Source organism: Bactrocera latifrons, unplaced genomic scaffold, assembly GCF_001853355.1.
Source record: "Bactrocera latifrons isolate USDA-ARS-PBARC rearing strain unplaced genomic scaffold, ASM185335v1 scaffold_33, whole genome shotgun sequence".
In the NCBI taxonomy this organism is placed as follows: Eukaryota; Metazoa; Arthropoda; class Insecta; order Diptera; family Tephritidae; genus Bactrocera; species Bactrocera latifrons.
In genome coordinates, this window is record NW_017536963.1 from 1102348 (window position 1) to 1123298 (window position 20951).

At 38.6% G+C, this 20951-nt stretch overlaps 1 protein-coding gene across 16 annotated transcripts in view; it reads right to left on the reverse strand.

The window, feature by feature from the left end:
• Positions 1-20951, reverse strand: part of LOC108971223 (AF4/FMR2 family member 4) — a 118426-nt gene that overhangs the window by 46491 nt on the left and 50984 nt on the right. For all 16 annotated transcript variants that reach the window (XM_018937137.1, XM_018937134.1, XM_018937133.1 and 13 more), the window contains exon 2: positions 1800-1861. In XM_018937137.1, the coding sequence (XP_018792682.1) occupies positions 1800-1861 (62 nt within the window). The remainder of the gene's footprint in view (positions 1-1799; positions 1862-20951) is intronic.

Genomic DNA, 20951 nt, shown 5'->3' on the forward strand with positions numbered 1-20951 from the left:
TTGAAGCAGAAGGAGACTATTTTGAATAAAATAAATTGATTTTGCCGAAAAAACCATTTGTTCTGTGTTTTGTTTTTAAGTCCTGTTTACTTTGGAAAGCACCTTGTACAAACAGACGGACGGAAGGACGACGGGCAGGACTAATCAACTCAGCTCGTCATATTTTATACTGTCTCTGACGTTTCATTATGTAGCACACTTAATATACACAGTTCAGCGTATAAAAATAAAAAAAAAAGAGATTAAACTCATATGTTGTCCACAACACAGCTAATAAGAAAAAACGAAATAAATACTCAATACTAATTATTGTAACAAAATTAGACAAGCATTAGTAGAATAATAGACGAAAATACGAAGGCAGATCGATAAGTACGTAGTCTACATAAGACAAAAGGAAAATTTTGGGTGTAAATTGGAATTTATATCACCATATAAATATCCTTAACTCGAACTGGTCAATTCTAAGCGGTACTCCAAACTTCAACTTCTTTAAATCGTCTAAAATAATTGTTGAAAATACGTAAACAAAAGCAGCTTTGAAATCGACGAGGAGGTGGTATGTGTCGATCTTCTTTTCACGGTCCCGTCGCTTCGTTGTTCTTCAGACCAGTAATTGATATTCGAACTACTTTATGGTCGAGCAGTGGCACGTCTGCTCCATCAATTAGAGATTCGGATTCACCATTTTCTGGTGTTATGCTATTACTGCCATTCAGCAGGCTGGAGAAGAGTTCTCCATATATAACTTCAGTATGCTCTCGACATTAGTCACTAGGGGGTTCTACATGAGCTTTGCAGTAGTAGTTATTGAAAGGGGGTCTCTCATCCGAGGCTGTTTTGATCATTTCATTGGGTATGTTTTTTATGTGTGGTCCTAGCGCACAATCCAGGGGAAGCACTTTGGTTCGCCTTCAAACGGATGCTTTTTGTCTACCTAAACGACACTTGGCCTGAGATCGGAAGTCGTTAGCTGTTTGAGCCATACATATGTGAAAGCATCGTTTCTGGCCACTTCCAAGTGAATGGCGGTCAGAGAACTGTCCTCATTTGCGTGAACTTCTACACATGGCTCTATCTTCCTCGTGAAAGCACAAGGGGTATAAATATAAATAAACGAAGCAAAATTTTTAACACGAAATAAAACGATCCTTTTCCCAACGAAATGGCAATTACCCGACACTACAGCACTTAAAAGTGATCTTAATTGATTATATTTTGGATATTAAATTTTAACGTTAAATTCTTCACAAAACATTAATCATTTTGTGTTAGCCATGAAAGTTGTATTGCGGCGCTAGTGCTTCTGAATGTGTTCCACTTCGGTTTCCTTCCTTATTGGCTTCTTAACACAGGTATTTTAAAATGAGTTGCATAATACTCCGACATAAATTGATTTTGCTGTATTCAGCGAGAGGTAAGGACTTCTCATAAGTTAAAATACGTACACATATACCGAAAGTGGGTTATAATCTAAACAATTTAGGTCAAATGAGAATTACACTTTTCCACTTCAGCCATAAATTACTACTTCGACGTTCCGAGTTCATTTACTACGCTCAAAAAGCAAATACATACATATTTAATATATACATGTGAATTTGTACACTTGGCAGATTTATAGTAGGAGATATTTGCATTAATGCTGCCATTCAATATTGAATCTTTTGTTTGTTTATAATCTAAACATTCAAACTGATTATCCACAGTATAAACAATTTCAGCGAAACGCAAAAGATTTGAGAGAGAGAGAGGCTGAGAGATAGGACAGCAATGTGGAGTAGTGGACAGACACTTACCGTAAACATTGATGCAATTTCGTAGCTTTGGTAACAAAGTCTTCCCACAGTGGCGATGTGTTCTGGAAATAAGAGAGCGAAAAATTTATGAAACGACATTAATAAAAAGATTTTATGGCAAAAATTTTTAATAAAAATTACTAGTTCGCGTATAAAATATTATCTTAGATCACTGAAATAAGAAAAACTTCGAGGACTACGAATGCAATGGCCGGTAATAACGAAGAATTAACATCGTAAGCCTGTTAAAGTCAGTGTTGTTTAACTGTTGTCTCCCTCACGTGAAGAATTCTGGATTTATATCCGGTCCAAATGTGTTCTTGAAATACAATCTCTAAAACCTTACTACCCGAATAGTTAATTTTTTAAGAACCTAAGGAAATCTATTGTGAGCCATCTCTTCATATCGTTAACGTTAATCTCATCAACATCGAAAATATGTAAAATAATCTACAAGAGGATATGGCAGAGCTCAGGCTACTGCCGGATAGAAAGTGGACGGCTTATGCCACTAGGTAGGTTAGCTGCGAATAGTAATATGCACTCCCTCGAGTATAACGCCTAAGAATTGAACAGATAGATGCCGTCTTTAAATAAGCATCAAAAGCCAGGCTTGCACCAAGGAGAGTCAACAATGCGTCGATCAATTCACGTMGCCATATTTTTTGACCGTACAAGTTCAGTTGAGACGATCTCTCGTTCGTGCCCGAACTTGGCTCTGAATATAATCTTAATAATCCTTAATCTATAAGGAGTTGTATTAACCCCCGCATAGCCTCCTTGCTTGTATAAATAACCACAGGGCAACTGTTACACAACATGCGAAAATAGTGGATTGAATCAGAGGACCCATCAGAAAAAAAGGAATACACTGCAACAACAAAGAAATAAAGATAACCAAGATGAGGAATACGGGATCGTCTTCCGTATTAGTAGTAGGATACACAAGCAACATCAGCAAAACAAAGAGAAGATAAGAGCACACCAGCTGCTATTACAGAAGGATCTCCGGTTACGCAAAACTCACTGAAGTAAGAGAATATTACCCAAATGAGATGGGAAGACGAGCAATCCTTAGAAAAGTGCAAGAGTATCGAGGAAATAGTTAAAATGGCGATGACAAAACAAAATGTCAGTATGAATGTTAAGAACGGAACGGTTTAGCTGGACGAACTCTTTGACGTAATCAAGTAGAAACTAACTTGTCGAAACAGTGCGACCACGATACGAAAACAATGGCCAACGGCAAAAGTTTTGACTAAACGGAAAAAGAAACCCCAAGCAAATGGAGGAACGGTGGTGGAAGCAGCTTAAAACACAGAAAAGATACAACAAGAAAATAATATACTTGCAAGTCAGCACCAGGCAATTGTAACGCTGAAGTCCTTAAGAATACCCGTAGCAAGGTAAATCTTAAAGAAGCACAGGTCCTTAAAAATATGTGACGCAAGTTAAATCTTAAAGAAACAGAGGTTAAGATTAAAGGGATACGCAAAACAAGAGCCGGGCGTTAGAAATAGAGCTGGAGAAAGGGCAGACTGCAGAGGAAAACTTCTGTGGCCGACATTAAACCAAAGGCTGAGTTTAAAGACGACTCACAACAAAAGAGGAAAAGACTACTGGACCCAATCGAAGACTTGGCAATAAACATGACAGCACTTAACGATAGAGAGAAGATGAGCCGATTGAATTAAGTTTGAGTTTGAGTTTTCTAAAATCGACGCAGGAAACGCCTTTTTTCCGAAAACCGAAAGTGACGACATTTTCCGTTGTTATTATTGTTGTAGCGGCAAAAAAACTTCCTGAGATAATATCGAGGCATGGTGCCGGGTTGATAGTCCTGGGCCGAATAAAAATCCGGCCGTTATGAATACTTAGATCCGACTGTCGTGAGAACGGGATCAATCATTTTCCGGCTTTTGTAACGGGTTTGTCGCTCATAGGTATATATACACATATATCAAGATAACCATAATAACGGAATTAATAAATTAAATTTCATATTAAATTTAATAAAATTTTAGTCACGACACCAACGCTCACCTACTACTAATTAAATTATGAGCTTTTACGAAAAGTATTTCGCGCAAAATTTTTCACAAATTAAATTCGCAGACAACAGTTACGTGTGAACGACGAAGGGCCCTCAGCAGCGGAGGTGGATAATTGAGCGCAAAAGCAAATTTGCTGACAACAAAGGAGTAACTTTTTGGACAGCGTGAGTGCAAGAGGGCAACAACAACAACAGCAACGACAAACTACGTTATATGATAAATACAAATACAAAAATAAAAAAGTGAAAATTTACATAAATTGTTGTTTTTGTAAAGAGTAACAATGATTTACGCGCTGCTGGAATGTGAACTAAAATAAAAGAATGGCGATATGGCGCACTGGAGCAACTTTCCGGTAGCTAAGTGATGGAAATTTATTGCTGCGGAAACCCGCTGGGCGAAATTCAATGCGCAAGCGGGCGCGTGGAAATGCGAAAGAGGTGTGGGGTAATGTATAGTGTATTGTTGAGTGAAATGTAACATTCTCACGGGTTGTTTGACGGGGTCAATTTCATATATTAATTGCAGTAAAAATAAATAAAAATGAAAACAAAAGAAATTTTCGGAAATAAAATAAAGTGCTGCTCTTGTTTTGAATATTTCGGGCATTGTAAGCATTTCCATCCAACCCGTTTAATAAGTATTTGAGTTTATGAGTTGATACTCAAGCCTAAATTGCGCAAACTTTTGCGCATTACGGTAAATATGTAAGCCGCCCCCTGTATACATGTGTAAATTTTTATCTTATCAGCATATGCGCCTAAAAGCGTGCTATAAAAGTTAACATGCGCACATTTTCGTGAAACCATGTGACGGCTTATCTGAAAAGAACAATGGGGTTTCGAGTGGTTTTGAGTTGCCGAGAAATTGAGCAGTTTTCATAAAGATTCGCACATTATTACGACTCTTATCAGTCATTATGATGTAACACGGCAGCTTGAAATAATTTTATCTTCCAAATGAGCAAACCTTTTGGCAACACATTTCGTATATTGATATGAGTGGCTCTTTTCATCCGTCAAAATGCGCCTGTTTTGAAAGCACTACCAAGGTAAAAGACAAAAAGGGGGTTAGTTATTATACAGACTGCGTAAAATATCAGATTAACTGAAAAATCTCCGGCCTGACACATAGATGGCGCTACTATGTAGCATTAAACACATATGACTTTTGGTGAGACCTATGCATTTTTAAAAAAGTAAAAAACGAATTTCTAGTGTTGATAAAATATTACTTTTCGAAGGGAAAAAAAAACAGTCGAAGCAAAAACTTGTCTTGATGGTAAGCTTCCGGACACAACCCCAGGAGAATCAACCATCAAGGCTTAGTTAGTTAGCTAAGTTTAGACGTGGTGAAAAAGCACCGAAGATGGCGAACGAAGTGGACTTCCAAAAGATGTTGTTACTGACGAAAACATGAAAAAAGTCCGCATAATAATTTGGGATGACCGTAAAGAGAAGTTATTCAAGATAGCAGGGACTGTTAAGATATCAACTGTTTGGATATGAAAAAACTGTTGGTCCCACACAAGCTCACTTTTGACCAAAAGCAACGACGAGTGGATGATTCGAAGTAGTATTTGGTGATGTGCGGACGTAATAAACCCGGGTTTTTGTATCGATATATGACAATGTTGTAGAACCTGAATATCATCTTTCACATTTCCTCGCTACATTCATCAATAACAAATTCATTTATATTAATAAAATATAATATCATCACGGATTCATAATAAATCTTAATAATAAATACATACACATACATATGTATTTAATTGTGATAACAACTGTCAATCAACATGCTGCTCTTTTAATTCTCACCGACCGTTGGCTATGATTGAATTGAGCTCAATGAGCAACTAATTAAGCGCGAAAGGCAAAAATCAATGCAGAAGAAATTGCATTCCCCATTTCTCTTCTTCTTCTTACAAGCAATCAACACAGCGGCGAACGGACAAGCACCGGTGAAGTAATTAAAAAGGTGGCAAGCAAAAACAAATGTGAAATGTTATCAACACAAATGTGTGTGTGTGTGTGTGTGTGTGTGTGTGAGTGAGGAGGCACAAGATGGTATTATCACGGGTCAGACGACAAGCAAATGACAGCTATCACAACTTTATTGCACATTAACGACTGACACTGTCAGTGCTGGTGCTGCCAGCGTTGCTCGTTTTGATTGGAAAATGTGAATAAATATACAAGCGCGTATATATCATTATTTATATTTATACTCTCGCATACAAACGCCGGTTGAAAATTATATGCATTTAAAAATAAAATTTAATTAAAAACACCGCTGTGTGATTACAAACTCGTACATACACACCCGCTCAAAATAATAGTTACACAATGCTTTTTCAAGTAAAGCTCATGAATAAAAACTTGTATTTAAATTTTTAAGAAAAACGCAAACGTACTTATATTTTTCAAATATTTACAAGCTTATTTAAATAAATTTCATTTAAAAAAAAAAGCAAAACAAACAAATGTAGATCCAAAAACATTTCATAGCTAAAATAAACTTGCTCAAAAAAATAGGTACACTTTTAATAAGACAATAATTTTGGAAAAACAAATTATGATAAAACAGTTTTGTTGTACTTATATTTAACATTACTCAGTTAATAACCAGTATATCCACCATTATTCTGGATTTCTTTATATATTCGTTTGGGCATACTACTGATTAGACTCTGACAGGTTTCTTTCAGTATCTCATAACAAGTTTTTTGTATGCACTCCCATAACTGGTCTTTGTTAGAGAAAGATTGACTCGCCAAGTTTGTTTTTAGTTTTCCCCATAGGTTTTCTATTGGATTTAAATCCGGAGATTGGCTTGGCCACTTCAAAACGTTAACATTATTATCTTCAAAATATTTTTTAACCAGTTTGCAGGTATGTTTTGGGTCATTATCTTGCTGATATACCCAACGTAATGGTAAGTTTTCTTCAGCATAGGGTATCATGACATTTTCAAGTATTTCCTTGTACTCCGACGCTGTCATTTTGTTGACTTACTCCATACCAAGAAAAACATCTCCACACCATGACGTTTCCACCTCCATGCTTCACAGTTTTTTTTTTTTTTTGTGTGAATCGAATGTGAAACTCCTTTCCTTTTGGACGACGCACATTTCTCTCACAATCGTTTCCAAAGAAATTTACTTTCGTTTCACCACTTCATGTTGCCTCAGGTCCTGACCAATCTAAATGACTTTTTGCAAAATTTAACCTCATATCTAAATTTTTTGATCGCATTGGCTATACGTCCTGGTAGCTTGGCCTTTTGTAAAACGCCTGCAAACTGTTTGGGCACTTACTACATATCCAATTTTTGCTGCTATCACCTTTGACGGCTTGAATGGGATCTTTTTACAAATAGTTACAATGTGGCGATCAAGAACTGTACTCGTTTTTTGTGGCGTTCCACGAGTCTCTCTACTAGATTTTCGCTCTAAAGCATTTTTAACAAAATTATGAGACCTTTCCATCCCTATTTCCCGAAGCGATTTTCCTTACTTTCTGAGGTTTGAAACCAGTCGGGCTTCTTCAACAGTGCAATGTGACTTCCGACCCATCTGATTAAAAAGTAATTTAATTTATCTGCAGAATTTTGAGCTTTAATGAAAGAAAACTTACAAATTCAGATAAAAAAAAACTTGAAAAACTGGATAAAATTAATTTTGTTTCACAAAAAGCCAAGTTCACTTATGTGTAACTATTACATTGAGCAGTTTTATTTTCTAAGAATTCACGCAAAATTGACACACGCATTAATTGGGGGGATCACATGCTTCATTCTCTTGGAAAAGGCGATGCCATATTATCTTAATTAAACTTACAGCATAACTTGTCGCATACAGCCCATAAAAAGTTTTTTAAACTGTTGAGAGCACTAAGTTTTATCGTGTAACTATTATTTTGAGCAGGTGTGTATCTATGTTCATGGTTGTGTGTAAAAGTGGTGGGTAGTAAACGAACATATTCACAGCTGTCAAGCGAGACTTCGGTTTAGATATTGCTAAAATGCAGAGATGTGCAAAATATTAGTATACCCTACATACAATAATTGTTTTAGGAATTTCGGAATTGGAATAAAAAAGCTTGAGTTAAGAAGTTATATACAGTTAAAAAAAAAACAATAAATTTAAAAGCTTTCTCAGAAAAAAGTCTGGGAAAGTCGTTTTTTTTTTTGTTTTGTTTTTTGGCTATATAACTGCATATAACCCTCAGTCTTCGTCAGTTTAACAAAGGATTGTATTTTATTTGCACTTTTTTCTATAATAAATGACAGAGTACTTTAACTTACCACTTATTATTGAAGTATTGCAACATAATTGATTGTCTTCATTTTATCATTCTCTGTGAGCAAAAAATAGTAAGACTTTGTTCATTATTTTAAAATTCTAAATATATTCTTCAAAAAATATGTTGTCGCCCTAAAAGTAATCTCCCTTGGCCCCAATACACTTGTGTGAAAGTTTTATCCAATTCTCGGAAAAGTTGTTAAAGTAAATTTCTGGAATAGCCATCAATGCGTGTAGCATGTTTCATGCCTTTAATTGACTCAAAACGGTTTCCTAGAAGCGATCGTGTGAGTTTGCAGAATAGCCAGAAGTAACCTGGATATAGGTCGATAATTTGGCGAAAAACTGACGAAGAATCAGTGCACTATACGACGGTGCATTATTGTGGTGCAAAAACTAAAAGTTGTCGCCCCGTAATTACGACCTCTTTCTACGAATAGCCTCGCGCATACGACGCGCAACACTCAAATATTCTCTGTTGTTGGTGGTTGATTTTTAACCCACATTGACGTCGTTTTTTCGGCTTCGGCTCACCTCTGTCATGATATTCGGCCGATTGATCATCCTTTTACGGGTCGTAAGAGTATATCTAAGACTCATCGCCAGTAATAATACATTACATGACATCCTGTTGGTAGGAAATAATTGTTTCACAAACGTAAACGAAACGCTAGTTTTCGTAAAAATGATTAGGGACCAATCGTGGTTTCACTTTTCCCAGGCCGAAAGTTGAGCCATAAAATGATTTTCAATGATTCTTCCGATATTCCAAAAGTGCCAGTTAGATCTCTGATTGATGTCTTGCCTAGAAAATTCAACATAGTCTTTGTCAGAAATAGTGCTATAATTCTCAGCCTGGAATTGATATTTTAGACTTTGAATAAGTTTCCCTCTAATGAAAAAACATTTGAAGCTGAGGCGACAAATATCACCAAATCATTGAGTTTGTTGGGTGCTCAACTGGTAGCAAAAGCTACAAGGACTGACTGCAGACTGAAGACTGGTACCACGGGAAGTAGTTAGCCCTTGGAGTTCGCCACAATCTGCTCATTGGGTTTGGCCCTTTGGAGAGATTCGTGGTGGCTGCGGTTGAAACCTAAAGGCAAGTAGGATTGAACAATTGAATTAAGCATGGAGTCGCACTATGGCCGTGTGCACGGCAGAGGTTTTAGTTTGGCTTCGAACCTGGCCGAGGGAGGTGGAAAAGGTGTCCCTTCCACCCGACCAATTGGAATTAAAAAATAAGTGTAAAAAGCATTTCCCATTTGGGACGCTGATAAACGCATTGTATTAATCTAAAAGGTTTGTCCGGAAAGGAACTGACTGAGTTGATTTAAGAAAATTTACTGAACCAATCTTTTTTTTACAATTCTCTAACAACTTTCAAAATAGTCTGCTTCTGCGTCGATACAGCGCTGCCAGCGCAATTCCCAAGCATTGAAGGCGTCACGGAAGACATTCTCCGGAATAGTCTTGAGAGCCGAGGCGCATGCTGTTTGGAATCCCTCTGCCGTCTCAAAATGGCGTGTGCAGCGGAAGATTATTCCTATTACTTTCCGGACAAACACTGTATGATACAACGATAGTTGTATGTGTGGAAGCACAGGATGTTTCCAGATGAGACGAAGAACAAAAGTTGTTCGCAACGGAACACTTCCAAATTGGTTGCTTCTTTTTTTTTGGACATGCCGCAACCAAGCCACTAGAATAAGGCAGAACAATAAATTCTGAGTGATACAAAACTATTTGTTTGCCAGTTGTCTTTCAAGAAATTAGGAATCGGACTTTTCTCTTCTTATCGAAATGAGTAATGAATCGGAATGATATTGCAAAGTCACAATGTCACAACGATTACTTTTATTTATGCCGAACTATGTTTTTTAGAGAAAATAATTTAGTGTTATAAATTCATAATTTCTAACCTCAAAATTACACCTCGATTTGTTATTTAAAATGGTGTTGAAAGAAATACAAATTTTATGGTTATGCAGTTATACACACACAGACACAAACATAAATTTAAAATCCAAGACCAAGGTTGAAGTCATGCTGTGGGAACAAGCGCAGCTTTCGACTTATTGGCAACAGCCTTAATACATTTTAATATATATGTACATACATATGTACTGTGTACACTGATGGCAACAACTAAGTACCATAAATAGCATTGAACGCGACCAGATTTATGTATAATGCTTTTCCACGACCCTGAAACAGTAGCTTGAAACTGAAAACTCTGTTTACCTCGTACTCATTCCGTCACTTCCCGCAAGTGTCTAGGCAACATGCCACAAGTAACTGCCACAAATTAAATGCCGATGCGAGCAACAATTTTTCACAGACACACACGCGCACATTTACGCACAAAATCAATAACAAGCGAATTAAAGAAAAAACATTCATAAAAATGTTGTTCGATACGAAAAAGCGAAAACGGGTTTCCGATAATTGCGCGAAAGAGAGAACAAATCGATTTGAACGGGCGTGTGCGTGTGCGTCTGTATGTGTTAGGTGTTTAAAAGGCGTTTAAACCGCGGCCAAAACAACTAAGGCATTACACAAACAAAAACTGAAATCGAAATGTAAACATGTAATGTACAAAGAACAAAAACAAAAGCAATTGAAGAAAACCATACAGTCAATTGTTGTTGCGCTCGCTTGTTATGGTTGTTGCCACAGCAATGACGCCACCGTCGCAGACTCGATGGCAGCATTTTGCCCACGTTCTGGCTTTAATATAAAAGCGAGATCTTTTTATGGCTGAAAAAATACCAATCTCATGCCTAAAGCGGTTTTTACCATAGCCAATTGGATGAAACAATCGCTTTGCGACACAAATGCAAGTGTAGCGCGTTGGTAGATTACATAAGAAATGACACTGAAAATTAGTGTTGCCAGTACGGCAATTAAATTTTGAAAACATATTGATAACACAGTTACTTTCAACATTGATTTTTTGGGACTCCTACACCAAAGACTTCTTAAAGTGCTCACTTCATAGATCCACGAATCGTTTAGAGATCAAAAACAATTTATTAAGGTGGTTAACCTAACATCCAAATGGCGTGTCTTCTTCTTTTATATAGGCGTAGATTAACGCGGTTTTAGTTGAGGTTACAACAGCGCGCAAACCGTTCTTTCTTTTTATTGTTTGGCGCCAATTGGAGGTTCCAGTAGCCAGGTTCTTCTCCGGCTAGTCTTTCCAACAGAGTGGAGGCCGTCCTCTACCTCTGCTTCCCTCGACGGCTACTGCGTCGAATACGGCATAAATCTAAGGCTCGCATTTGCTTCGCTTTCCTATCAAGGTCTGGATAAAGAACTAAGGCACGGTTGTTGAGGTCTAAGAGATCCTTTCCGATCCTGACGGAGGTTTTGGTATTGCTCAATGTCAGTTTACCCAGCCACATTCAGACATTGCGGCATAAAGGCACCTTTTTTTTGTGTTGTAAAAAGCAGCTTTAAAATCGATGAAGAGGTGTTGTGAGTAAATCCTCTTTTCACGGGTGTTTTCCAACATTTGGTGCATGGTGAATATATGGTCAGTTGTTGATTTTCAAGGCCTAAAGTCACATTGACGAGGTTCAATAGTTTGTCGACGGTGCGCTTTAATCTTTCACACAGTATGCTCGATAGAACCTTATATGCGAAGTTGAGAAGACTTATCTGACGGTATTCGGCTCAGATTGGAGGTGAATTTTTTGAATTGGACAGAGCACACTAAAATTCCATCCATCACTTCATGGCTACGAGAAATTTCAAAGCCAGCCTGGCAAAAGCAGAACAATATGATTGCACCTGGCCTCATTCCACACAGCTTTAGCAAGCAGCGTCCGACAAATTGTTTAGCCGCACCGCGTGTGTGTTTATTGGTCAGTATTCAGTCGGAACTCATAATTCCCGTCCTATTATATGGTGCAGAGGCTTGGACGATGTCAACAACAGATGAGTCGACGTTGCGAGTTTTCGAGAGAAAAGTTCTGCGAAAGATTTATAGTCCTTTGCCGGCTAGCCACGGCGAATATCGCATTCAATGGAACGATGAGCTGTCAAAATATACGACGACATTGACATAGATCAGCGTATTAAAAGACAGCGGCTATGCTGGCTAGGTCATGTTGTCCGGATGGACGAAAACACCCAGCTCTGAAAGTATTCGACGCCGTACCAGCCGCTGAAAGCAGAGGAAGAGGAAGACCTCCACTCCGTTGGAAGGAACAAGTGGAGAAGGACCTGGCTTCACTTGGAATATCTAATCGGCGCCACGTAGCGAAAAGAAGAAACGACTGGCGCGCGGTTGTTAACTCGGCTATAATCGCGTAAGCGGTGACTACTCCAATCAAGAAGACAAAGATTCAGTCGGAACACCTACAATTGCGGCGAGATTGACATAGGGAAATGTTCTGCGGTTCCTTGTAAGTAACTTTGCCTAAGAGAATATGGGTCCAAAACCGGTTTGGAGTCAGAGAATTTAAGGGCGGAGGTTTTTTTTAGGAGCATAAAGCATAAAGGTTTTTTCAGTCAGGTCAGTTTTGTAGATATGCCATTGAAATTTAATTCATAGATACATTTTGATATTATATTGATTATTTGTCGGAATAATCAGAGAGGGGACTCTTGCGCGCACTCACATTGGAATGAGACCGAGTTGAACCTAAAGTGGTGTATTGCGCTCTAGCACTGGACCAATGGACCTTGCATGCCTTTAGCAAACGCAGCTCGAAGTCCATCTCCTGTGCGAATACGAGATCATTTCGAACTACTTGTTCTTAGCACAGTTCATCTAGCTACAATAATAAGAGTTCTTAATGGACACAGTCCAATAGGCTCCGTCTTGTCGGACGTTAGTTGTCAAAGTTGTATGGAGAAAGATAAGATGGAGACATCTAGGAGACATCATCTGTCTTCTTCTTTATGTAGCCTTTGCAAGAGCGGAGAACTTTTTCTTGTTATTGAACTTCTTGTTTAAAAAGGATATGATAAGTGAAAGTCGTATTGATTGAAAAATGTACAATTTTTTGTAACGGAAAGACCTAAAGAGTGTACATTTTGACGAGATGGACACAACTTTTCTCTCCAGCATAAGCTCCTCAACAACAAATAACTTTGATAATAAGATGGATAGTAAGTATATACGTATATTATTTTTCATTATTGAGCGTTACCAAATGCCAGAAATTCAGATCCTCTGAAACGAAAAAAACTCGATAAATATTTATATCTATTTTGGTTTTTAAAACAGTCTTGGAAACATAATTCTATAACAGTATCTGACAAAATCAAATGCCCAGAAATTTTCAAAATTACCTGCAAATAATATGCAGAACAACCTGATGAGAGATTTTCATGAAGAAACTCGATAGCAAATGAGGGCATAGGGCTCGCTAATTACTTCAAAAACATATTTTCTAAACATACTACTGTCGAAGGAAATCTTACAAATTTCAAAGTAATTTTTTTGCATTAAACACACTAAAGCAGTCAAACGATAGTTTTCAAGCACACAGTACATTAAAAATACCGCTAAGTCTTTAAACGAGCAAAATATTGACACAGTCGTTAAGTAAAATTGTCAATCCATTGATAATTGATGTCAATTCAAAATGTGTGCATTTGGCTGTGTGTGTGATACTCCACGATAGGTGACTGTAGCTTGCAACGCCCAAGGAGCTGGTTAACCGACAAAGTTGACAGCACAATTGGCGCATGTCGGCAGTGTTACATACATATATGCACATATACCTCGTATACTGTAGTGCTTGACATATGGGGCACAAACAATAAATGTGTAAAAAAGGCAGGCGATAGAGCCACTAAATATGGAGCTAAGCCGGAGAAAAATTGAAAAAAGAAATACATGTGTATGTGTCTATATAAATATATGACAGTAATAGACGATATCACACTGGATAACGTGGTTAGGCGTCCCTCAGACAGCTAATTCGTTTATATAATATGTATGCAACGCTGAAACACGGCACTTCGTCACGCTACGCTGAAATTAACCAATCAAAGGAGGGCGTACGAAATGATTTGCTAAAATTGTAGACAGGGTCTATTATGGTGCTGTAGCTAACAAAGATGTGTTGAGAACATGTTGAGTTTTATTGGATATATTTTTGGAAGGAGTTAGAGCTCACACCTTCTTCGATGTCTCGCTGACTTAATATGGGACTCGAGTTGTAATGTGTGATCCAATTATATGTACTTTTTTCATGATTTTCTCAGCAACTCGGACTGACGTATCGAACGACGAAAGCTTACAAAATACATCTTCGCTTTATGGACTCTTGAAAAGTTCCAAGAAGAATTTATGTTTTCGAGCCAAATTTTGTTCGGTGGTCATTTGGTTTCAACAAGACGGCGCCACATTCCACACATCGTCTCAATTAAAGGATTTGTTTAGAGAACACTTCTGTAAGCTGATAATTTCACATTTTGAGTCGGTCGATTAGCCAACAAGATAGTGTGATATCACACCGTTAAACTTTTTTCCTTTGGGGATATGTAAGTTCTAAAGTCTATGGGGAGAATCCCGCTTCGATTCAAGCCTTGGAGCAAAACATCACGAGTGTTATTCACCAGTTACCAGTCGAATTGCTTAAACGAATCATCGAAAAATTAACTCAACGGAGGACCATCTGAGAAGTAGCCGCTGACGAACTGAGAGCGTGAAGTAATAAAGCTTTCGATCGAACGGAGTTAACTCCTGATCAAAGTATTATTGCCATCTGAAGATCGGCATCGGATGATAAGATCTGACAACTAGGATGATTGGGGGTCAGATTTTTGAGGAACAGTTACTGATAACATTTAATTTCACTTGGATCAGTAGTCGCCTGTTTAGACAAGTAAAAACCCAAACCCCAACGATCTTGTCTTACTTTTTGTCACATTAATATAATTGGAGAGAAATCTGACGATGACGCAGAAAAAGATAGGCTGGTGGCTGTTTTTGGACTCGACATATTTCTAAAACTAAAGTAATGGTGAAATAACTGATATTTATGACTCTACATTGAATCTGGTACAATCTGACAGTGTATGTATGACTGTGGAATGAGTCAAAACAAGCCGAATACGTTGAGTCAAAACATGATCACAAGCATCATAAAACGAGTTGGTTCGTCCGGCATTTGACTCTGATCTTTTCAGTAGATTTTCCGTTGATAATAAGCTATACTATTATGCCTCAGAATTTATTCATTTCGATTTTGATAACTCTGGGATTTGTTGCTTAATCCATCTCTTGAGTTGTGCTTGTGGGCCTACGAGTATCTCTAACACAGCAGCCTCGTCAAGATGCATCAAATTTTTCGCCGATACGACCATTCCACTATTCTCTAGGGTCTTTGTCTTGGAAGTTAAAAGAGAGAGAGAGAGACAGCCATTGAATATAGAAAAGAATTTAACTCCGTTTCGCACTGGCTTCCGTTGATAGATCTGGTTTCTGGTTACGCTAGCCCACAGGGAAGTACTCAACTACGCACAGCTGGACACCAGATGCCACGTTTTGTTTCAGGCATTGTAATCGCGAGAGCAACAACAAAGCAACTCCCTATTTCCTCTGTCTTCAACATACTTCTATAAGGTATGTGTTTTTAGAGATGATTGGAAAACAATTATTGGTTTGGCAGCATTTTAATATCAGCAATCCAGTTAATCAAGTTTTGATTTATCATTAAAATCTGTGGGCGATGGTAAAATATATATATGAGGATTAAGATTAAGGACTGTTACGTAGATATGCCAATAGCTGGCTCCAGAAGTTATGTTGTGATTTTAGTATATGTATCTAAAACGTGATAACCTTAGCTTAGACATATGAAAACGAAACTGCGTTTCCCTGTTAGGAAGTTTGTTTATGTGTCATATTCTTTTGGTTGTGCTAATATGTCCAGTTTTTCGAAAAATAATCGTCATTTGCTGATTTTTTTCCTACAGTCAAAGAAATCGGCGGCTGAAACACATCGGGAACTCCAACAATTTACGGAGTTTCTGCCTCATTGTGAAACAACATGTCGGGATTGCTTTCGTCGCTTCAACGACGGCGCTTTCGGTATTAATGACCGACTGCGTGAAGAAGGACCAAAAACCTTCCAAGACGGTGAATTGGAGACCTTGCTCGATGAAGATACGTGTCAAACACAAGAAGAGCTTGACTCAGCACTGATGGTCCACTGCAAAGCCACTTCACTACGTCTACATGCGCTGGGAAGATACTCATAAACAAAGAACTTGGGTTGATTATGACCTCAGTATCAAGAGGTATAAGTAACCACGCTCGCTCTCATGTTTCCAAACCCTTTAAAATCCCCAGATATTGCATCGTCCGATTATTATTTGTTTTGATGACTCATGGTTTGCCTCAGGAAATGGATTAATTTGATAGCATCACAGGATGAACAGTTTTGCAATAATGGTATTCAAGCTTTTCGTATTCAATAAATCAAATAACTGTTTTGTAACCATTTCCATTCAGCAGTTCAACTTTATTTAAGCGTTATTAAATAAAATCTCTGTAATAAATATATATGTGTGGTGCATACGCTGTCTCTTTGACGAATTTCAGTGGAGCATTTAGTGTGTTTTTCACCCGAGTAATTACAAAATTCCACAGACATTCTCGTCCATTGTCGACTGGAAAATTGGCAAATGCTTGTCAAAGCAAAAGATGAGGCAAAAAGAGAAACAAAAGTAAGCAGTCTTGCAAGTAAAGTGAGTTGGAGCGGCCGCATGGCCATGTCTCGACTGCTCACTACTAGCTGTCGGCTGTCCAATGTGCATGTCGGCCTGCCGTGTGAAGCGCTTCCAATAGCCTACTAACATCCTACACGAATTTGCGTATCTATGGCGACGCAGACACACACACAAATACCTACGAACACACAGCCGCCACACGGGCAGTGTTGTTAGTGGGTACTTTCAATTTGACAGTGGGCTTTTCACTCAAACATTTCGCTTGTGGCAGCTGTAGCATGCAACAAGAGATACTATATTTATCTTTTCTCCATTTCAGCGCGCCAAAGAAACACTTGAAACGGCCAGTTAGGCCAAGAGGCAACCAACAAACGGGCCAGACAGTTAGACACACTTAATGTGAGACGCGCGACGACACGTTGACGAGGTCTCGTGCATAGGCTAACAGTCGCGCTGCAACTATGCGATCCCGACAACGAAGTAGCTCACCGGCACAGGAGGCGGCCGGCCACTCAACCCCGCTTGGCCTATTCACGCTTGTCGATGTAATAATTTTAATATTCGCTTGCGAATTAATTTTCAAATATTTTTCATTTTTTTTTTCCACTGACTCTTTTATTTTGTTGTTGTTTGCGTTTTGTTTATCTTGCAGTTAAAGACTTGCTTTCGCGCTTGGCTATCGCGCGCACAAACGAGTTCAGCGGCCTACATTGATTTTTGGGTTATATGCGCTGTGACAGCTCAACAGCAACAGCAACAACATTAAGTTGTGCTCATAAGATAGCGCGCACACTAGCTCGCTTTTCTCGCTGCACTATCACCGACAACGGCAACCACACGTCTCCCCAACGCCATGCAGTCCAGACCCCTTTGGCGCCCACCATGCTGCCGCTGTCGTCCTACTTACCGGGTACGGCCATTCACTGAGCTGGCTCTTTAGTTGAGTAAGTAAGCGGTTTTAATGTTGTTGAACTTTTTCATTATTTTTTCATGCTTTTGGTTTTCTTTTTCGATTTTTTCTCTGGCTTTGCTTTCGGGTTTCTGCGTTGTTTTCGAGTTGCTACTGCAAGGTCTGTCTGTGTTTCTTCTTTTTCGGTGAATGTAAGTACAAGGCGGTACATGTTTTACATACCCACACATACATTAGCGCTCGGTCGGCTAGCTATTCTTGTAGATTTGTATCCCCCTAGCCGCAAACGAACACACAGTTGTGAGCACGAAACGAGATTCTAAGCAAAGCGAGTACAACATTGACAAGGCTTTTCTCGTCTAGTTAAACACTTGACCTATTAAACATTTTGAAAGGTTATGTTTAAAAAGCATAAAGAATTGGCGAAATGGACGCCTTGCGTTCAGGCTAACTAGTACATGCCGAAAACGCTCCTTAGAAACTAGGCGGAGCTGAGTGTGTGCATAAACGCTCCCGTTTGGCAGAGCAAGTTTGAACGAGCTTGACATTTTAATGAAATCTTTCAGTTGGTCATAATTAACTAAAACTAACGCGAGGATTGAGTCGAAAATTCGCCCTAGCGAAGCTCCCAATCCTCTAAATTGAGTTGTTGTTATTTTTTTGGAATTGCAAAAGCATATGTAAAGTGGCTGTCCACATATCGAAAGAAAATATAAGATACCAAAGGTTTTTAGGCTGTATTTGACTGCCCTAGAGTCTGACCTAGTATGGAGGGGCAGATGTCGGAGACGTTGTGGTTTACCAACAAGAACGACGTAATGTTTGGACTTACCGATCCGGGTCAATTCCGATAGCGAAGCCTGTTGTGGGAGTTACGTCGACGAAATAACACAAATCGCCGAACAGACTTCGGACGCAACAAACTTCCGACATGCACTGGTCGCCATTCACGTGGAGCCATTAATATCTTCCCTGACTCCCTTTTAGTGAATGGCGTACTTGGAGTCCAACCACCATTAATTGTGGACGAAGAACTCGATGACAACTTATCTAAACCTTACCATCTTAATGGCGATTAAGTAACTGTTACAACAACAAAGTAATGTTTGAATTTTGGCTATTGAGCGGGGATGTTGTCTTCGAGTCCTGGTGTTGCTGGTTGTTTAGCGTAAACCTTTGATAAGGTTTTGATATAATTACCATAATTAAATCCCATGATCCTGGCTGCCATTTGTTCATTTCTCGAAATTAACGAGTCGCCAAACTATGTTTAGACGTGGAACATGGAGCAGTGTCCGTGTTGATTTCATCAAAATGCGGGAAAACGTCGGTAAACATCGTGGAACCACGCTCGGTATTGATTACACAAAATATCACTATTGGTAGACGCATTAGGTCTGACTGAGCTGTCGATGAGTATCAACTTATATTCAACATAACCAGCGTACTGAACATACTATTACCAACACCATCCGACATCTTAAGACCTGTCATTCATTATCGGGTAATATTCGACCGAATAGACCACGTCCAGCACGTAGTGAAGAAAATATAACAGCCGATGGACAGATGATTCGGCGCTGTTGACAGCAAATCGAACTGACATATATAACGACTTAGCGTATTTTACGTCGAGTAGTTAAATGAAAAAAGACAAATACGATATTGTTTAGTGATGAGGCTCATTTCTCTCTCAATGGATATGTGAACAAGTAAAATTGCCGCATTTTGGACGAAGAGCAACCTGAAGAGATTCAAGAGTTGCCATTTCATATAGGAAAAAACAACGGTTTGGTGTGGTATATGGACGGGTGGAATCATCGGTCCATATTTCTTCAAAAATGAAGCCGGTGAGAATGTAACATGATAACAGACTTTTTGATGGATTTATGGAGAGAATACCTCGGTGAGCAGAAAATTTCATGTTTTGATCGATTGGCCACCAAGACCGTGTGATATCACACCGTTAGACTATTTTCCGTGGGGATATGTAAAGTTTAAAGTCTATGCGAACAATTTCACTTCGATTCAGGCCTTGGATCAAAATATCTGTCATTCTCAAGTCACCAATCAAAATGCTCGAACGAGTCATCGAAAATTGGAACAGATGGACCATCTGAGACGAAGCCGCGGCCAACATTTGAAAGTAATAATCATCAAAAAATAAACGCGAAAGAATGTTCTTTCCCGATAAATTTAAAGTTTATGTGTTTTTTCTTAAAAAAAAAAAAGTAGGGAAGTTTGAAATGACAATGACAACCCTTAATGGTAATCGCAGAAAGAAAATAATTTGTACTTTTTGGTATTCCATATCAATGAGCATAATTTACAGTCCAGAGGGGCGGTACGACAAGCAAGACAATACGTATAATGATGATTTTAGTTGTACCAACTTCATCAGGAAATGGACGCATCTATCGAACATTTAGATCACTCATATCCCAATATACAATTTGAACCAGCTATGTCTGACTAGCTCGAACAGTTCCAAACAATCGGACCCTATTAGTAAGATTTAGACGACTAAGAAAAAGTAGTGCTTGCTAAGATAAGAAAGGAAGAGTTTAAGAATAGAAAATTGGGCCGCGTTAGCCATAATCCAAATAGAAATCTATCATTAGAAGTGTTAACATCTTACATACTACAGTTAAGCATGTTTTTCAACCAGGGCTGATTATAAATAGTGGACTAAGGACCTTCGCAAGCTACCCTAGCCACATTTCACAGTCAAGTACTGCGTATTAGATAATTTCCAATCCTTTAGCATACTAGTTACACATACAGATTTTGTCATCCCCCTAATCCTCTGCCAAGTTCAGCTTAATGCTCATAAACGCTTCGCTTGCAGGAAAGTGGATAATCGCAACGCCTTCAAAGGCGTCCAAGTGTTCGCAACGCAAGAAAGCACTGCACAAAAACAGATTGCTTCCAGCATTCTATAGTAAATAATTCTCCTTTGGCATTTTGTTTTCTGTCATTGGCGTCGTCGTCGCTGCTGAATTTGTAGCACATCAAGACATTACAGTCATCAACTCAGAACTGAACGCGCCCATTGTGTGCTCGCTGGCGTCTTTCATTTCAATGAATGAACGAATGAGAATGAATACAAAAGCGCATTTTTGTTGCCTCAAAGAGTAAAGAGGGGAAAAGGGCGCCGTGTAATTCAGATCACTTTGCTTGTTTGG